The sequence below is a fragment of the Crocodylus porosus genome, unplaced genomic scaffold, assembly GCF_001723895.1.
Source record: "Crocodylus porosus isolate Cpor-Errol unplaced genomic scaffold, CroPor_comp1, whole genome shotgun sequence".
In the NCBI taxonomy this organism is placed as follows: domain Eukaryota; kingdom Metazoa; phylum Chordata; order Crocodylia; family Crocodylidae; genus Crocodylus; species Crocodylus porosus.
This window is the reverse complement of record NW_017728949.1, coordinates 69,126,340-69,143,503: the sequence shown is the minus strand read 5'-3', so window position 1 is coordinate 69,143,503 and position 17,164 is coordinate 69,126,340. Positions and strand designations below refer to the sequence as shown.

The 17,164-nt window shown below is 43.1% G+C and overlaps 1 protein-coding gene across 1 annotated transcript in view; it reads right to left on the bottom strand.

The window, feature by feature from the left end:
• The window catches only part of THSD7B (thrombospondin type 1 domain containing 7B), a 549,335-nt gene that overhangs the window by 306,560 nt on the left and 225,611 nt on the right, over positions 1–17,164 (bottom strand). The window contains exon 9 of the mRNA XM_019554526.1: positions 14,797–14,912. Coding sequence (XP_019410071.1) covers positions 14,797–14,912 — 116 coding nt within the window. The remainder of the gene's footprint in view (positions 1–14,796; positions 14,913–17,164) is intronic.

The following is a 17,164-nucleotide window of genomic DNA, read 5'->3' as shown; positions in this document are numbered from 1 at the left end:
CTGGGATCCTATGACCCCAGCTGACTTCCTGCCCTTTGGGCAGGGGGCTGGACTCGATGATCTCCCGAAGTCCCTTCCAGCCCTAATGTCTATGAAATCTATGAAAATGTGGAACCGAAAACTCCACATAACACTCTAGATGAGGCCTAACCAGCACCAAGTAGGGAGGCACTATTACATTTCATTTCTTGCAGCTAATGCTTCTACTGATGTAGCACAAACTGCATTTGACTTTTGTGCAGCTGCATCACACTGTAGACACATACTGAGCCTGTGACTTACCAAGACTCAGAGATCCTCCTCCACAGTGCTGCCATCAAGCCAGTTGTCTCCTATTTTGTATTTGTCTTTGATTATTCTTCCAAAGGCGCCTTCCATGTCATCACTGAACTTCATGTTGTTAGCTCCAGCCCAGCTTTCCAGTCTGTCAAGATCCTTCTGAATTGTGCTCCCATCCTCCAAAATGTTCACAATCCTCCTCAGTTTCATGTCATATGCAAAGTTGCTTAAGAAGCTTTCTATGTCAGCATCCAAATGCATTGACCAGCAATGGGCCAAGGACAGACCCCCGTAGGACTTCACTCAAAACCCCCTGCCATTCTGACATGGATCCATTAATAAGTACCCTTTCCTTGCAGCCATTCAGCCACTTGTCTATCCACTTTATAGTAGTTTTGTCTAGCCCACATTTCCCTCAGTTGCTTTAAGAAGGTCATCCAGCACCCGGTCAAAAGCCTTGCTGCAGTCCAGATGCATTATATCTACAGCAGTCCCTTCATCCAACCAAGTAGTTATTCCATCAAAGAAGGATATCAAGTTTGTTTGACATTATTTGTTCTTAGTAAATCTATGCTGTTTGCTTGTGATCAGCCTTTCCTCCTCCAGATGCTTGCAAATGGCCTTCCTTAGCGTATGCTCTAGTAATTTCCCAGGTAGTGAGACGAGGCTAACCCATCTGTAGTTACCCGGGTTCTCCCTTTTGCCTTTTTTAATGACTGGCACTACACTGGCCTATTTCCTCTGGTACCTGGCCCATCTCCTACAACCTCGTTGCCAGGGGCTCTAAGATCTCCTCTGGCAATTTATTCGGTACTCTGGGATGAAGTGCATCAGGCCCTGCTTTGTATCTTCTCTTAAGAGTACCCCCTGGCTAGGTAGCAGTCAGCCCGCAGCTTCCTTGGTCTTTCATTGCTGGCCAACATATTTATATAACCTCTTCTTATTGTCTTTAACCTCCTGCACCTAATATGGCTTATTCTTTACCTTTTCCTGCCTGATTTTATCCCTACAACTTCTGGCTTTTCCCTAGTATGTATCCTTGGTGACCTGCCCATTCTTCCATCAGCTGTATGCTTTGTTTTTGCATTCAAGGTATCCTAGAAGCTCCCTGTGCAGTCATAATGGTCTCTTGCCATTCTTGTGCTTCCATCATAGATCTATAGATTCCAGGGTCAGAAGGGACCTCAGTGAGTGATTACCTGCCCCTGGCAGGCCAGAAAAAGGTCACCAAACCCAGGATCATGTGATCCCAGCGAGGTGCCTGTCCAGTCTTCTCTTGAAGACCCCCAAGGATGGAGCAAGCACCACCTCCCTTGGAAGCCCATTCCAGATCCTTGCAACCCTGACCGTGAAGAACTTTTTTCTAATGTCCAGGCTAAACCTACTGTCCAACAGCTTATGGCCATTGTTCCTTGTTATTCCAGGGGGTGCCCTGGTAAAGAGATAATTGCATACTTCATGCTGCTCACCCCTTATGAATTTGTATGCCATCACAAGGTCCCCTCTCTTGGAGAGGCTGAAAAGGTTGAGGTCCCTTAGCTTTTCCTCGTAAGGCCTTCCCTGCAGGCCTCCAATAAGAGAAGTGGCTCTTCTTTGGACCCTCTCCATGTTGTCTGCATCCCACTTGAAATGCAGCATCCAGAACTGGACACAGTACTCCAGCTGTGGCATGACCAGTGCCGCACAGAGAGGGAGAATCACCTCCCTGGATCTGTTTGTGAAGCACCTACGGATATACAACATGGTGGGACTGGCTCTGCCAACTACTTCATCACATTGCCAACTCATGTTCATTCTGGAGTCAACAGTGACTCCAAGATTTCTTTATGCCTCAGTGGTGCTGAGAAGGTTGCCCCCTATGCTACAGGTAGGATGGCAGTTTTTCCTCCCTAAATTCAGCACCTTGCACTTGTCCTTATTGAACTGCATCCTGTTGTTCTCTGCCCACTTCCCCAATCTGTCAAGGCCTGGATCGGATTCCTCCTCACCATGTTCGAACAGTTTCTTGTTGGGGTTCCAGTATTGTGCTCTTTAGGAGCTCCCAACCCTCCTAGGCACCTTTATCCTTCAGTCTACCTTCCCATGGCACCATCCCTATTAACTCATTGAGTCAATTGAAATCTGCCCTTTTGAGATGTGGCTGACCTAATTTTGCTGACCTTATGCTTTCCCTGTCTCAGGATCTGGAATTCTATCACATCGTGATCACTTCTTCCCAAGTTCCCATCACCTTCACATCCTCCACCAGTTTTTCCCTTTTGGTCAGGAAAAGATCCAAGACAGATAGTCCCCTAGTTGTAACCACCTTCTGGAACACAAAGCTTTCCTCCACACAAGAACCAGATTGACATTTTATGTTTGGCTATACTGTTCTTCCAGTAGATGTCCAGAAAACTGAAGTCTCCCATCAGCACCATCCCATAGTTTTCGGATAGATTTGTCACACCCACCACCTCTTCCTGATTTGGTAGCCTATTATAAAGCCCCATCATTATATCGGTGCTGCATAACTCCCATTTGTGGCATTATGGAATCTCCTACTGAAATCACTGTGTCCAGTAAGACATCAAAAAGGATGCTGAAAAACTACAAAGGGGTCAGAAAAAAAGCTATAAAGCTGACTGAAATTCTGAAAATGTTATTCAAATCCTAGTTGGCATTTTCCAGTCAAGACAAGAATAAAGGTCAAGATTGAAGGATGGCTTACTGGTAGGAATGTTTAGGAAAGTTCATACAGCCCACTCTTAGGAGGTGGGAGTACCCACAAGTCCTTTTAAAGATGTTCAGCTCCTACAGGATCAGACACACAACATAGTTTCAAACTAATGCCAACTGAACTGAAGCATCAGAGTCAAGAAATCCTAATAATGTTTGGATGAAATGAATTTTTAGAGGTCACATAGTCCAACTGGACAATTATATCTAGATTGAAGGTAATTAAGTATATCTAGTTGCATTAAGAATGCCAGATGTTTGTCTAACTTCTTAAAACCTGTCAATGAAGGCAATTCGACAAGGTAAACCTCTCATCCTTTTTTGTTCTGGACTTTCTTCAAATTGTCTACATCTTTCTGTGGTGCCCAAAACTGATCACACAATACCCAGATGAGGCTGCTACAGTACTAAGCAAAGCTGAATAAGTATCTTCTACGTCTTACCTCTGACACCATGGTTAATATAGCCCTTATTACAGATTTTCCTTTTCTGCAAAAGCATCACTGTTGACTCAATCAGTTTGTGACCCATAATAACCCCAAATCTTTTCCTGTGTCTGTCAGTAAGAGATACCATCCCTGCAGTTTTCACCCTACTGTGGCTTAACACAAACACGTGACATAAGTTTTTCTTTCAGAACTTTGGGGTGCAGTTTCCCAGAAATTCCTGCACCTATCACCTTGGCACATGTCATGCTCTCCACAGAGACTACCATCCCTGCAAGTTTCATCTGAATCAGCCAAAAGACAACAAAGTTATAGCTATTTCATTGATTCCCCATTATACCCTATGACCGAAACGCTGAATCTTTTCCAAATTGATTCAGAAGCTCTGAATTGATTTGGAAAGCCTAAAGCTTCCCGAAATTTGATTCGGATTCATAGATTCAGCGTTCAAATCATCTGAATCATCTCTGAATCTGAATCATGATCCGAAGCTTTGCACAGCCCTAATAAACAGATGTCCTTAGAGCAGGATCAACTGTGCTGAAATGTGTCAGCATTAGATGGCACAGATGTCTCCTGTTGTTTCAAGTCAAGGCACAGCAGTGTGGTATGTATACCCAGGTGATTTCTGGGACTCACCTCTGCAAGTGAGGAAACCTGGGCAGGCACTTCCAGGGCTTTAGGGGCCCAATCCTCTGGTCTGCCCGTGCTCTCCTACCATAAAGCAAACAGATGTATGCCTTAAAAAACAGCACAATTCTTTACCGCTTATTGTCATAGCTACTATTTTGGGCATTTGTGGCACAAGGGGCATGGATGTCCATTTGCTTGGATTTTATGCCACTGTAGCAGGGAGTGAGAGGCTCTTGTTACTTTAAGGGAGAAAATGCAGCAGAAAGAGCCCCAGGAAGCTAAACAGGGGTTAGCTGCAGGAGGGAAGGCAACAAAGGGAGTGACTGCAGCCTAGGCAGTCAGCTGCTCATTAAGATAAAGGGGCCCACCTGCCAGTCAAGGGAACAGCTAACCAGAAGAAGCATGGTGTGGGAGGCATCTAAGCCCACAGCCTGAACCAGGGCAGTCAGCCTGGTCCTTCAGGCTGCAGGGAGCAGAGCACTGCAGTGAGAAGATCTCTGTCTGAGATCTTGCTATGCCTGGGAACAGCGAATAAGGAGCTAGGGCTTGCAGGGGACTAGGACCCAAGACGAGTACAGGCAGTGAGATAGGTGTTTTAGTTATAGCCAGAATGACGATGTTTTGTTGGACTGACCGGTGGTTTGGGTTGGGCTATCAGGGGTAGAGGAGGTCCCAGCACTGCCCTAGCAGGGTGGAGTCTGGGCTAGGGGCCCAGTGCACAAATAGGACAGAGACAGGGCCAAGATGCTCAGTGCCCTAGCAAGGCAGAGAGAGGGCCAAGGGACCTAGTGCCCTAGCAGGGCGGAGTCAGGGCCAAGGGGCCCAGGGCCTGAGCAAGGTGGAGTCAGGTCCAGGGGCCCACCACCCAAGAAGGTGAGCTAGAAAAGGACTGAATCTGGAAGGGCTAAGGCCAGAGCCCAAAAAGGATGAAACCAGGGGTAGGCGCTCAAAGCCCAAGAGAGGTTAAATCCAAGAGGGCAAAACCAGGACCCAAAAAAGTGAGACTAGAGCTTGAGCCCAGAAGACAAGTCTGGCATAGTGGACCTTAGGTTATGAGGACCAATGAGAGGAAGGGGGCAGAGGCCTAGCAGGGGGCAAAGTATCCCATTCGGGGGATTGACCAATAACATCCATGATGCATGAGTGGAGCTCCAGGGGAGGTTAGAGGCCACAAATAGCCTATAAGACAATTGTGCCCTGGGGGATGGATAGGCCAAGGGGCCCCACCAAGCATGAGGACAGGAGTGGGACTGGTGGGGTACAAGAGGGATCTGTTGACAGAAAGAAGGACTAGGGCTCACCCTAAGACCCTTGGGCAGACTCCCTTCAAGGTGTGGCAGGTGGAAGGAGAGGGAGGGTATCAGAGGTGCCCAAGCAAGGCAGGAGTTATAGCCATCAGTGGGAATTATGACTGCCCCTACGGCCCAGTCCTGTTATAGCCGCTAACAAAATTTTGTGGTAGCATAAAGATGATGCCTGCTTCCAGCCTCAAAGAAGCAAAATAAATTCATTTTAATGAATTTATTCTCCACAAGTATGCTTCATTCCATTATAATCTAGATTGAATGTACAATAATGCTATGTCTTCCTGTATATCAAAGTTAGGCTGATCATCTTATAATTCCCCTCATATTCCTTTTCTTTTTTTTGAAAAAAAGGTATAAGTTTGCCTTTCTCCAGTTCTCTGGGACTTCCCTGTCCTCCATGAGTTCCTAAAGTTCATTATTAATGTTCAATGATTGCTTTAGTTCCTCAAGTACTCCAGGTTGAATTTCATCAGACCCTGTCAATTTGAATATATCTAACTTATCTAAATGTAATCTATCCTATTATTTCCCTATTTTGCCCTGCATTCCTATCCCTTTATAAAACTAATTGAATTAAGTATCTGGTCACAATTAATCTTTTTTGTGAAGGCTGAAGCAAGGAAAGCACCGGACATGTCAGCTTACTCCGTGTCCTCCATTATTTGCTCTCCTTCCCTATTGAGTAACGGGCATGATTTTTCATTTGTCTTCCTTTTACTTCTAACACATGCAGAACTTTACTTTCACTTCTTGCATGATTTCTTTTGATTGTCAGCTTATTGAAGAGCTCATGATGCAGCTCTTTTCCCTCCCTATTAGTCAGAGTCATATCTAAAATTATTGTCTGCTAGTAGCTTTCTGTACCTTCTGACACAAAGATTTGTCCCAAAACAGTGCAAAGACTTGAAACACTAGTCCTAGAAAATTACTTTCCCAAAAGCTATCTACAAAGATATCACTTTAAAAATGTATTGGAGACATTTAAAAAAGTTCTATGTAAATCTGTCTAAGTAAAAAGTAATTTATACTTTCTGCTTTGAAAATACCACACTCCCTGTGAAACTCATTTTCTTTCTTTAGGATCCTTTAAAGATTTATGCACTATTTATACAAAATTTCTACTATTTAGAAAAAAATATATAGTACATTACATTGTAGAAAAGAGTAAAATTTACCAAATCAATGAGCCCTATCCCTAGTACAATGAATGCCTCCCTTGACAGACTGCGCAGTTAGCTGAACTGTATTATGCAAGCTCCATAACGCTACATTTTTGCATAGAGCCAAATCCTGAAGTCTTTACATAAACTCCCATTGAAGCAGATGAGAGTTATTCTTTGCATGGTTTGAAGACAGATGTGGGCAAACAATCATTAAAATTAAGAACTAAGGAAAAAAATGCATAATTCAAATGGGAGTTAGCTACAGAAATTACTTTCTTATTCAAATCTGTTTTTCATCACACAGCAGCAACCCCACTAGCAAATAGTATAAAAATTACACAGAAATCAACATTAAAGGAGCATCAATAAGGTTGAAAAGTCAAATACTAAAGGGCTAGGAAGTGCCAGAATTAAAGTTACGTGTTGTGTATGCATTATGATACAGTCTTTAATTACATGACCACATGTTTCTTTTTTCCCATAGGACTCCTGCCTTCTTCAATGTGCAGGATGGACTGTGTTCACTTCATAGCAGCTATCCAGTATTTTTACCGTAGTTGTTCAATGCAGGTCTTCCTTATTACTTCATACTATTCAAAATATGATCTGGAAAGCAAATCACTTCATGGGTTTTTCTATGGTGCTATTTTGTCTAGGTACCCTACAAATTGGGATCGATTTCTCTCTAAAACATTCTGTGAGGGGTGAGGGCAGTATAATCCCAGTTTTATGTCTGGGGAATTTTGGTTCTTAGATAGCGAAAGAAAAAAATACATTAATTTTGGTACCCAATTTGAGGAGACCTTATGGAACATTTTGTTCAAAGTTCAGTACCTACTGACATCAATTCAGTTGTGACTACGCGGCATTTTTCATATCAAAAGAATCTTAACTCGGGCATCCAGAAAGTGAAGAATAACCAAGTGACCACCTGTTAAAAGTTTAGTATAAACAGCCTGTAGAAAATCAAACTACCCATAGCAATGTAACTGCCTCAATCATGAGCTCACTCTTTCCCTTCCTCCAATCCTCTCTCTCATTTACTACCTTCAGACTCCTAGAACAAATGAGGCAGGGGCCCCACAGAAATCTCCTATACTACTAAATCCTAACCTTTGCCAAATTTGTCTCCGTTAAAAAAATGTGGTGCTCAAACAGTTCATAATGTCACCAAATTTTTTTTAATATGGCAAAAGTGATTTTTTTCCCTGGGCATCTTTGTCTCATGTGGTTTCAAATCTGATCTAAGCCACTGGTGAAATAAATTAGATGCCCATTTCTCACAAAACACATAAGGGTGAAATGACACACTGCAATTAGATCATGTGAACAGCACTTTAAATGTGAATGATCACACATTATGTCCATTCACTAGTGCTAAGTGACCTTTAGGCTTCTTAAAGTTATGCCAGTTTGGGCAAAGATTATCTTTGAGCTATGCTACCTAGCTCAAGTTAACTTCTGGGTGTTCACCTCAGATACAACCACCAATCTGCAGTCTTCCAGTATCCCAAGAGGCACTGCTCCCAGGTGGAATAGCTACCATCCAGGACTCTACAGCCCTCTACAGCTGGTGGATGGGGATGGGGTGAGTGGGGAGGGAGGGAAAAGACTCAGAAGGGGGTAGGGGAGGCAGAGGGAGAGCAGCAAACCAGGTAGGTGAAGGGGGTATGACTGAAAGCGGGAAGAAAGAGGAAGTAGGGGGAAGAGGCGAGTGGGTGCGGGGCAAACTGCTAGGCTGCTACAGCTGGAGCTTAGACTGCTAGGCTTCCTTCAGGTAGGCTGTTGTCCCCTTCTGCCCCCTCGATTCCCAGAACACTCCCCTGCCACCCAAATTGCCCCCTTGGACCTGCATTGGCCTCTCCAACCCCAGTTCACTGCCCTGCCATCCCAATCAGCTCAACAGTGGTGGAGATTCTGGTGGCTGCTCCTGGGGTCCCTGAAGACCATGCTGTCCCGCATGCCCAGATCCAGCCCCTGCCAGGCTCTTCAACTGAAAAGGAAGCAGGGAGGAGGGAACAGGGAGAGCGAGGAGTTGCCAGGCAGTTGTGGGGCCTGGTGGGGACTGGATCTGGATCTGGATGTGCAGGAGCTGCAGGAAGCCTGGGGGCAGGCAGGAAGGGGCACCCCCTCCCCCACCTGTACTGCCATCGACACTCCTTTCAGGCTGATTGGGGTGTCAGGGCAGTGATTCAGGGGTGTGTGGGGGGAAATCTGGGGTTAGATGGAGGGCAGCAGGGCAATTTGGGGGGCAGAGGGAGAGATTAAAATTGCGCAGAGAATCCATTCCCCCCATCCTCCCTGGCCTATGCTGTGGCTAGGGAGCCACCCAGCAGGGCAGGCACAAAGCAGACTTGCAGCCCTTAGCCACATACCTGCTCACCAGCCCTTTCTCTGCAGGTCTGAGCTATGCACATTAGAAAGAATATTAACCTCAAATGTGTGACTGATCACTAGCACCATTTAACCTTAACACAGACAAACATTATTTAGAATTAGTACTTGCTTACTCTAACAGGTACTCTCACCCTAAGAGTGATTCACAACAAAATTGTTAAGTTTTACTCAGTACAGCAAGGGCCTAGAACAACAGGAGTATAACACACTTATATACATTGAAAGAGCACAGAAAGTGTTTGCTAATAACCTACATGTAAAACAAAGTTTGGCTCCATGTTTCTGTTTTCACAAGCACAACAATTCACCAAGTTTACTCAAAGTGATTTATAAATAAACTTAAATGTATTTTCTCATCTGTATTTAAGCATGAAATTAATTTAGTATGTATAAATACCAACTGCCATGATTAGAAGTCAACTGAAAAAACAACCCTAGGGCACATCTACAAGAGATGCTCTGTTGCCAAAATAATGAGCTATGGTGATGCAGCTTGTTGTTATGGCAACACACCATCAGCAGACACCAACTGTGGCCATGTGTAGATGCAACAAGGGGCATGTGTGTATGACACTTTAAAGCAGTTTAAATGCTTTTGCACTGGTTTAACGGTGCTTGCATGCGTCAGTGGCGCATTGCACAGTAATTCCAGCCACTGTAGCAAATTTGGCAGCGTAATGCACCTTAAATGACTTGCGGCACAGCAAACAAACTCCTCCGAGCGAAGCACTGGGCTCTGTGCAGCTCAGGGGCCGTGCAGGAAGTCCATGCAGGCAGCCTGGCAGCAGTCTGGGAAGGCAGGCTCTGCCCAAGATCTTTTTTTTTCTCCCTGGAGCCTGCCTGCCTGAGCTGCATGGGGACCCAGTGCTTTCCTCTGCCGCTGTGGTGCCCCCCAAGACTGCCCAAGCCGGGTGCCTGGGGCTAGGTACCACGGGGTGGGGGGGGGGGCTGCCACTGTCACAGAGGGAAGCACCAGCCCCCAACCCTCCCCCAGCCCAGGGACCACTCTGCCCACCAGCAGCTAGGTCACCTCTCCCTGCTGCTGGAAAGGCAGGTAAGTTCAGGTGTGCACATGACATGGGTGTTTAAAGGGTCCTAAATTGAAGCAGTGTTTTTAAAAACCCACTGCTTCAATTTAGAGCCCCCATTTTGTCTACATACACCCTGTTGTGATGCCAGTGCTACTGCACAGTAGCTCGTGGCTCATCAGAAATAACCCATGCACCATTTAGTACTTTAGCAAGTACTAAATGACTGCGCAGTACCAACTGCACAGTCAGGGACACGTGTAGACGTGCTCCTAGTTATTTAGAGCTTTACATTATGATGACCCTATAAAATATTGTCAGCATGCTAAACACTCTCAATAATAATTTGTTCTCAAAAGAGAGAGAAAAAATTAAGGCCACTGTCACATTTTACATTACTCAAAAATTGTATTTTAGGGATGCAACCATCCCTTCTCACTTCCCCAGGTTAGTCTAGGTAGACGATTCATATGGCAAATCTGAGCTATAAGAATGGATGCATCTGGCAGGTGATAAACTAACTCTAGCACACTCCAGAAGTTTCATATTCTACAACCTACATATAATCTGTTTTTGGTTAGAATTGTCATCTTTATCCTCAAAGGCCAACCACATAAATTTCGTTTTAGGAGACTAAAGTGAATAGAAGTCACCGTGCAATGTCTGAAATGGCAGAATCAATTACTTTACTTGCCCCAACGTTTGTATTCCTGAGCCACCACAGGTATGTGATTCAATTGCCATTCTTTTGTGAATGATGTTGTCCATGCATCTGTTGTTACCCTAGGAGCAAGGATCTCGACACTTTTCAGGTATGTGTTAACCTGCTGCAAAGAGAGTGCCTGATGTCTGATGACATTTAAATGCAAGGAAAATGCCAATTTTTAAAGTTGGATGCAGTTTTCTCAGATGAACCATAAACAGCTGAACTGGTAAAACGCTGTGCAAACCTGATTTTGCAATTGCATGTTTGCCTAAGCTCTGATCTTAGGCTGGTACACATTTAATTTTAAATTTATCATGCATTACCTGCTCCTGCTTGATCTGTAGCTTAGTTATTTACCATCTGTATATTGTTTTCATTAAATACAACTCCTCTACAAAAAACCTGAAACCCTGACAACCCACATACAGAGAATGGTTTCTAACTTTCAGAGCACGCTGCAGTTTTAAATGGGTAATGAAAATTAAAAAAAAACAACTTACAATGCAGCTATATCAGTAACAAATCTAGCAAGCAACTCACTCCCACAACCAAGAAGTTTTAATTTAGAATTATATTAAAATGATAACACCAACAAGGAGGTTAAATAATTAATTTCTTCTCATTTTAATTGTAGATGATTATTTAATAAACAAAGTAATTTACCAGGTAATTTATTCCACTTCTTTATAGGCAGCTCATTTAATGTCCAAAAATAAACAGCTAATTAAAACAGGATTCATTGATTTTAAAAGCTACTCATTTACCTAAGAAATCTAACTGAGATCAGGTTATGTGTCCACTGAGATATTTGGAGGGTGAGGATGATGGTGGTAAAAATGGAAGTATTCTGATACCAAAAGACAGTTTCACCCAACAACAAATTTAATACAGAGTTTTGTACTGCCATGGGGTATGTACAAGTGTTACATTTAGATCAATCTAACAATGGTTAGGTCAGTCTAAATCCTCGCTCATGCAGATGTATGCACTCCAATCAGCCAAAAAATGGTGTGCCTGATTTAAGTTCAGGAAAGGATTAACTCGATCTATGAAGAGATGAACCCAAACTAGCAAATGCCTGTATGCACTAGCAGCACAGCCCCAGGGCTGGGAAAGCTCAGCCACTCACCCCAACCCTGGGCTGTGCAGTTCCTGAACACATCCCCTTTCCTCCTCCCCCAGCTCTGACGGATTTATTTTTAGCCCCCCAAGTCCCGTCCCACCCCCGCCCCAAGTTACTTACTTCAAGCTTTCCATGCTACTCCCAACAGTAGCAAATGCCTGCAGGGGCCATTCCCACTCTAGGGGCCTTGTAACATTGGTCATTTTGGGCAGACCCTAGAGCCCTTAACCCTTGGATTGTCTGCACATTAACACCTGCAACTGGTTTTAAGCACTTGCTAGGCAGTGATGCCACTTCAGGACAGTGCCACTTCAGGATTATCTCTGATCTGCGCTACCCAGTTCTTTCTGTACTAATCTGCAGCCATGTTAGGAGACACCTTAGTGTATAGACCCCGCCTGCCCCCCTCCCCTGCTGGCGCAGATCAGGCCCACAGCCCTCCACCCCCACCCTCTCCAGCACCCCAAATTCCTCCTCACTTCTTCCATGCCCTGTATCCTGCATACTTGTGCCAGCCACCAGCCCTGCTGTGCCAGCTGTGCAAGCAGTTTAGCCCTTCCCTGACCGCTCCCGTGGGACAAACAACATGGGCAGCCACAAGTAATGCCCCATGGATGGAGGGGGGCAGGAGGCAGGGGGGAAACCCATGGGGCAGGAAGGGAACCCCGGGGCTAAGGGAAAGCCTGGAATTTGGAGGGGGGGGTTACATTTCAGTTCTTCAAGCCCCTGCTGGCATGCAGTGACTGCTTCAAGCTTGTGCTTACACAAACTGATCAACATTTGCACATCTCACAGCATAAAGTATAACAAGGCTCTAGGTTTAGATGGTGAAAACCAAGCTGCCTAAATCTATAGCAGGTGTCCCAAACACTTGTACATACCCATAAATGCCACAAACAGACAACAAATCATTACAGAGTATGCTAAAGACTTAATGTAGCAACACTTATCTGCTAAATGAAAAAGATAAATGGTGTTTTACGTAGCAGTCTAAAGCCTTGATTCAGATCAAATGAGCACTGCCTCATGTAGGCAATTTAGATAGACAGACAGACAGACATATATCAGGAGAGGGGTGACAGGGTAGGTTTCTGATACTGAAGACAGAGTATCGGGATTTGCAGATAAAGAGAATTGTTATTTGTGGATCTGTTTACAAGGGTCCAATCATCCACTGTAAGTCTCCCTTTCCCACAGCTGCCCTAACCTTTCTTTGAACTACAACCCAGAAGTACAAGAATTACCAAACGTTTTTAAATCCCATTTCTGGACCCAATTCTTGAACCCCGCAAGGAGGGTCATGTGCACAGATCTTTACAAATGTATACAACACTAAAAGCAAAAACAACTGCAACAAAAATCACCACCCATGTACTCTGCCTGATCTCCTCCTTTCATTGAAAACCGATGGGCAGACCCATAAACCACCTCCTCTTTGGACCCTGGATAGGCTCCTTTCTACTCTCTTCTACTCCCACCCCAAGGACCTTCAAGAGCTTTTTACCATGAGTGTTTCTGTCCAAGTTTTTCCCTAGCAGGGCATTACCCTTGCCCATCTCCCTCCTCTGAGCCTCCCTGCTTCAATATCAATTCTTATCCCGTGCCCCTTCCCAAAATGCCAGTAGCAGCCTCTGCTGTCATCAACCAGGACTTAATTCAGTGCCAGCAACTCAGCTGCAGGATCAGTTGTAGCACAGCCAGAAACTCCTCTTGAGAACACAAGAACCTCTGTCCTCAAATGAAAACTGGATTCTTCCAGTGCATTCTTCTCCCTGATGAAAGCAGACCCTTTTAGGGCCAAAAATTCACAAGCCTCATTGCAAACAGGGAAGGCTGTCCTGTTTAATCTTGAGGTTTTATGACAGGTTCCTCTCTCCTCCCATTACTCTCTGAAGGACTGAGAAAAACAAGTAACTGTATTCCAGATCCAGCATCATCCTTGCTCCTGCCCTGCTTTCCTTCATAAACCCCAACCAGCCTCGAGACTCTGCAATGGTATTCCAAAACCCAGAAGCAACTGTTAGTGGGAGTTTTACTGTTAAAAATTCTTGCTTTCAGAGAAGATAGTCATGTAAAGTGAGCTGAATTTTACCTTGAACCATTTAGTCCATTCCTCTGTTAGGAGGGACTCTACTGCTTTTCCCTGTTTCATATTTACTACGCCTCCACCATTTCACCTGGAAAAAAATTATCATCCTAAACAGATCTAAGTGTTAGGATTTTTTTCTAGTTTTACTCTGGATTGTCTGTTTCTTAATTTCTGGAAGCACTGCACATTGGAGTTGTCCTCCCAGAAACCATGGTAGAAAACACCAAGACTGTAACTGAGAACGGCAATTCCCTGCCTATTAGTGCTACGCCAAGCACTTCTGGTGGAGCAACACCCAGACCCTGGTATAATCACTGCCATGTAAACCCGGGAGGAGATTTCTAGGTGTCCTCATTTGCTCTTGGGTGCCTGAATCCCTGAGTCACTATTGAGAATCTTCTCCTTCCACAGGTACAATATATATGGTTGCAGGTGAGGAGGTGAGTCTAACAAAAAAGTTGGAAGACTGCATTTTAGGGGGCAAGTACTAGGTACGAAAAAATGGGGACTGTAAGTGCTTAGGTTAATTAGGGCTTTGGTTAAATCAGATTTACCCGAATTTAACACAAATCAGAAACTCTACTATTTGATTTTCTGAGAATAAAATCATTTGCAGCAAATGAGGAGTTATTTTAACAATTCATAAGAACCCCCCTGAACCCCCCACTAATCTACAGGTTAATAAAAATCAGAAATTTTCCTACAGTGACAATTCCCTATTTAACCCTGCATAAAATCTAGAGACAGCACACCTTTTTGCTTTCTTACTGGTGTATCTGCTTAAGGTAACACATCCTTTGGGTTACACAGAGACATGTGAAATACGATTTGTATTGGAATCCATTGTCGATGGGATTCAGTTTGATGCATTCATTTTACATTGTATTTATCCTCTTTTTAAGCAGCTTACCATGTTGACATGTTGTAGGGCACTGTGTCCACTCACTGAAAGGAGTAACAACACAATCTTTCTTGCATGGGAGCAAACATGGACGCACTGTTTCAGGTCTGATGGACTCTGGACACCTATCAATGCAATTGTAAATACAACACGTAAGTGTCCTTCAAAGAAAATACTCAGGAAAGCAAACACCTAAGCAAAACAATAAAGATTCATGTAGCTGGAGTTCAACTCCATACTGCATGGTCAAAGAGAATAGCAAGATGGCTTTTAGTTTGGTTCTAATTTCATTTTTGTTCAGAGTGGGCCAATTTCCTCCTATTTGCTTGAAACTCAATTCATTTTAGTGATGTTGCAAAAGTAAGAAAAGCACTAAAATCTGGCCCAATGACTATGAATGCAGTAAATAAACAAACTACCTCTCTCTACAAACTAAATGCAACTCTCAATGTAATGCAGGAAAGAAAAAGCACCATAGATCATGACCGCTACATTTATTATTAAGGAATTTAAAGGGATGTCTACGTAGTTAGGAGTAGGACTTATTTCCATATCAGTAACTGCTGACTGCAAAAGCCCTCACACTACCCTAATTCATGCCTCTGGGATGACACAGCTTGACCCCACTTCAGCAATTAAGAAGGTATAGAAGTGCCTTAAAACTGCTTTTGCAGTTGCCATTCCTAAGCTGCCCTGAGGGTTCTCCAGGCACAGCCCAAGATCTGGACCTGTATCTTTATTTGAACAGGGGTCTAATATTTTCTCCAGTATCCTATAGTAAAAAGAACTTTATGAGTTGAATTCAGATTCAAAATCCTACCTAAAAAAATGAAACATGCATTTAATAAAAAGATCACATGTAGGAAGACCCGCATTTTAAGCATGGGAAAGAGGGGAAAGGGGCATTCTCTGTTCAAGGAACCTCAGATGTCTCAAAGGTCAGCCCTTCCCAGTCTCGTTTAATTTTCAGGTAGGCAGGCTGCTTAAGAAATAACCATTCTCTTCATATTTAAAAAAAAATAACTGATGCATCATCTCCCCCAGCTCTGATCAGTCAGAAAGAACTCCTGCTTTTCATCCTGCAATTCTAGAGCTCTAGTGTCATTTCTTTTAAACATTATTTATTCTTTTTAGGAAATCCAGAAATTATTATTTTAATGAAATACTGGAAGCTTATCATAAAATTGAAAAACTGCTTTTCAGTAACTTCACAGAGCTCCCGAGTTTTTTTGTTGTTTTTTTACTTTTCTTTGACATTTGCCACTAAAAATACTTAAAAGCACAATAAAAAAAACAAATATCATCCCTGTAGGATTCCCTTTTAATGGTTCAATAGCCTTTATGTTACCAATATAATCCATCCTATTACACTACACAAATATAACACTGTCTCACCTATGTAATCATTCTGCAAAGAAACATTTGCACTAAGTTCTGAAGATGCAGCCAATAATTTCCCACAAGATAATTCATGTTTTTTTCTCAAGATGTATCTCTAGTCCGAGTCCTAGTCTCCTGCACATACAACCTGCATATTTGCTTTCTTATTTCACTTCCATTTCCCCTGAGACTACTTTAGATCACAAATGGGCATACTTTACACTCTATATCATATTACAGATGATGTAACTTAATGATAAAATTCCAGCATAACAATGGACACTAAACATTTGTTCCTTTGCTCAATTAATCTCATTAACCTTAAGAATCTTAATTAACTTTATAGAAGTCAACACAGTCTGCTCATATTTAGCAGGACTGTTTTGAGAGATACAATAAGAAATGAAACTAGGCTGTAAGTCTCTAGACTCATTAACAGTGCAAAAAGTAATTAGCAAGGTCTTTATTTTTTGATATTGGGGAAAACATCTGTGCAACTCATTTTCCTTAGTTAGCAAGCAAACTAAAAGCTCAGGATCAGGATAGGCACAGTACCAAATAATTGGTTTTATCACTTTCACTGAAATAGCAATATAAATCAACAAAATTATGTATTTTGTATGTCAAGTGGTCCTACCTCTTTAAAGTGCAGCCATAATACTAGCAATATTTATTCTTTCACTTTTAGGGAGCCTTGTTAAAAATATGTTGATACATTGTTTTGTTCCGTTCCAAGTTATACTTTCATTGCAACTGCCTTGTAGCAAAAATGGTTGCAAAAAGCATGGAAAGGAGCATCCAGAGGAAAATGTCTCAGCCATCGAAGAGATCCACTTTCACACATACAAATGAAATGGGTCTGGCGAATTGATTGAAAACTTAAGGTAGGAATAAAAATATGTTCATACTGCAGTTTTCCTAACACACATTTCTTTCTGCACTGCAATGTGTTCTAACTAGAAATAATCTCTCAAGTCAAACCTGCATTTGCAAGAAT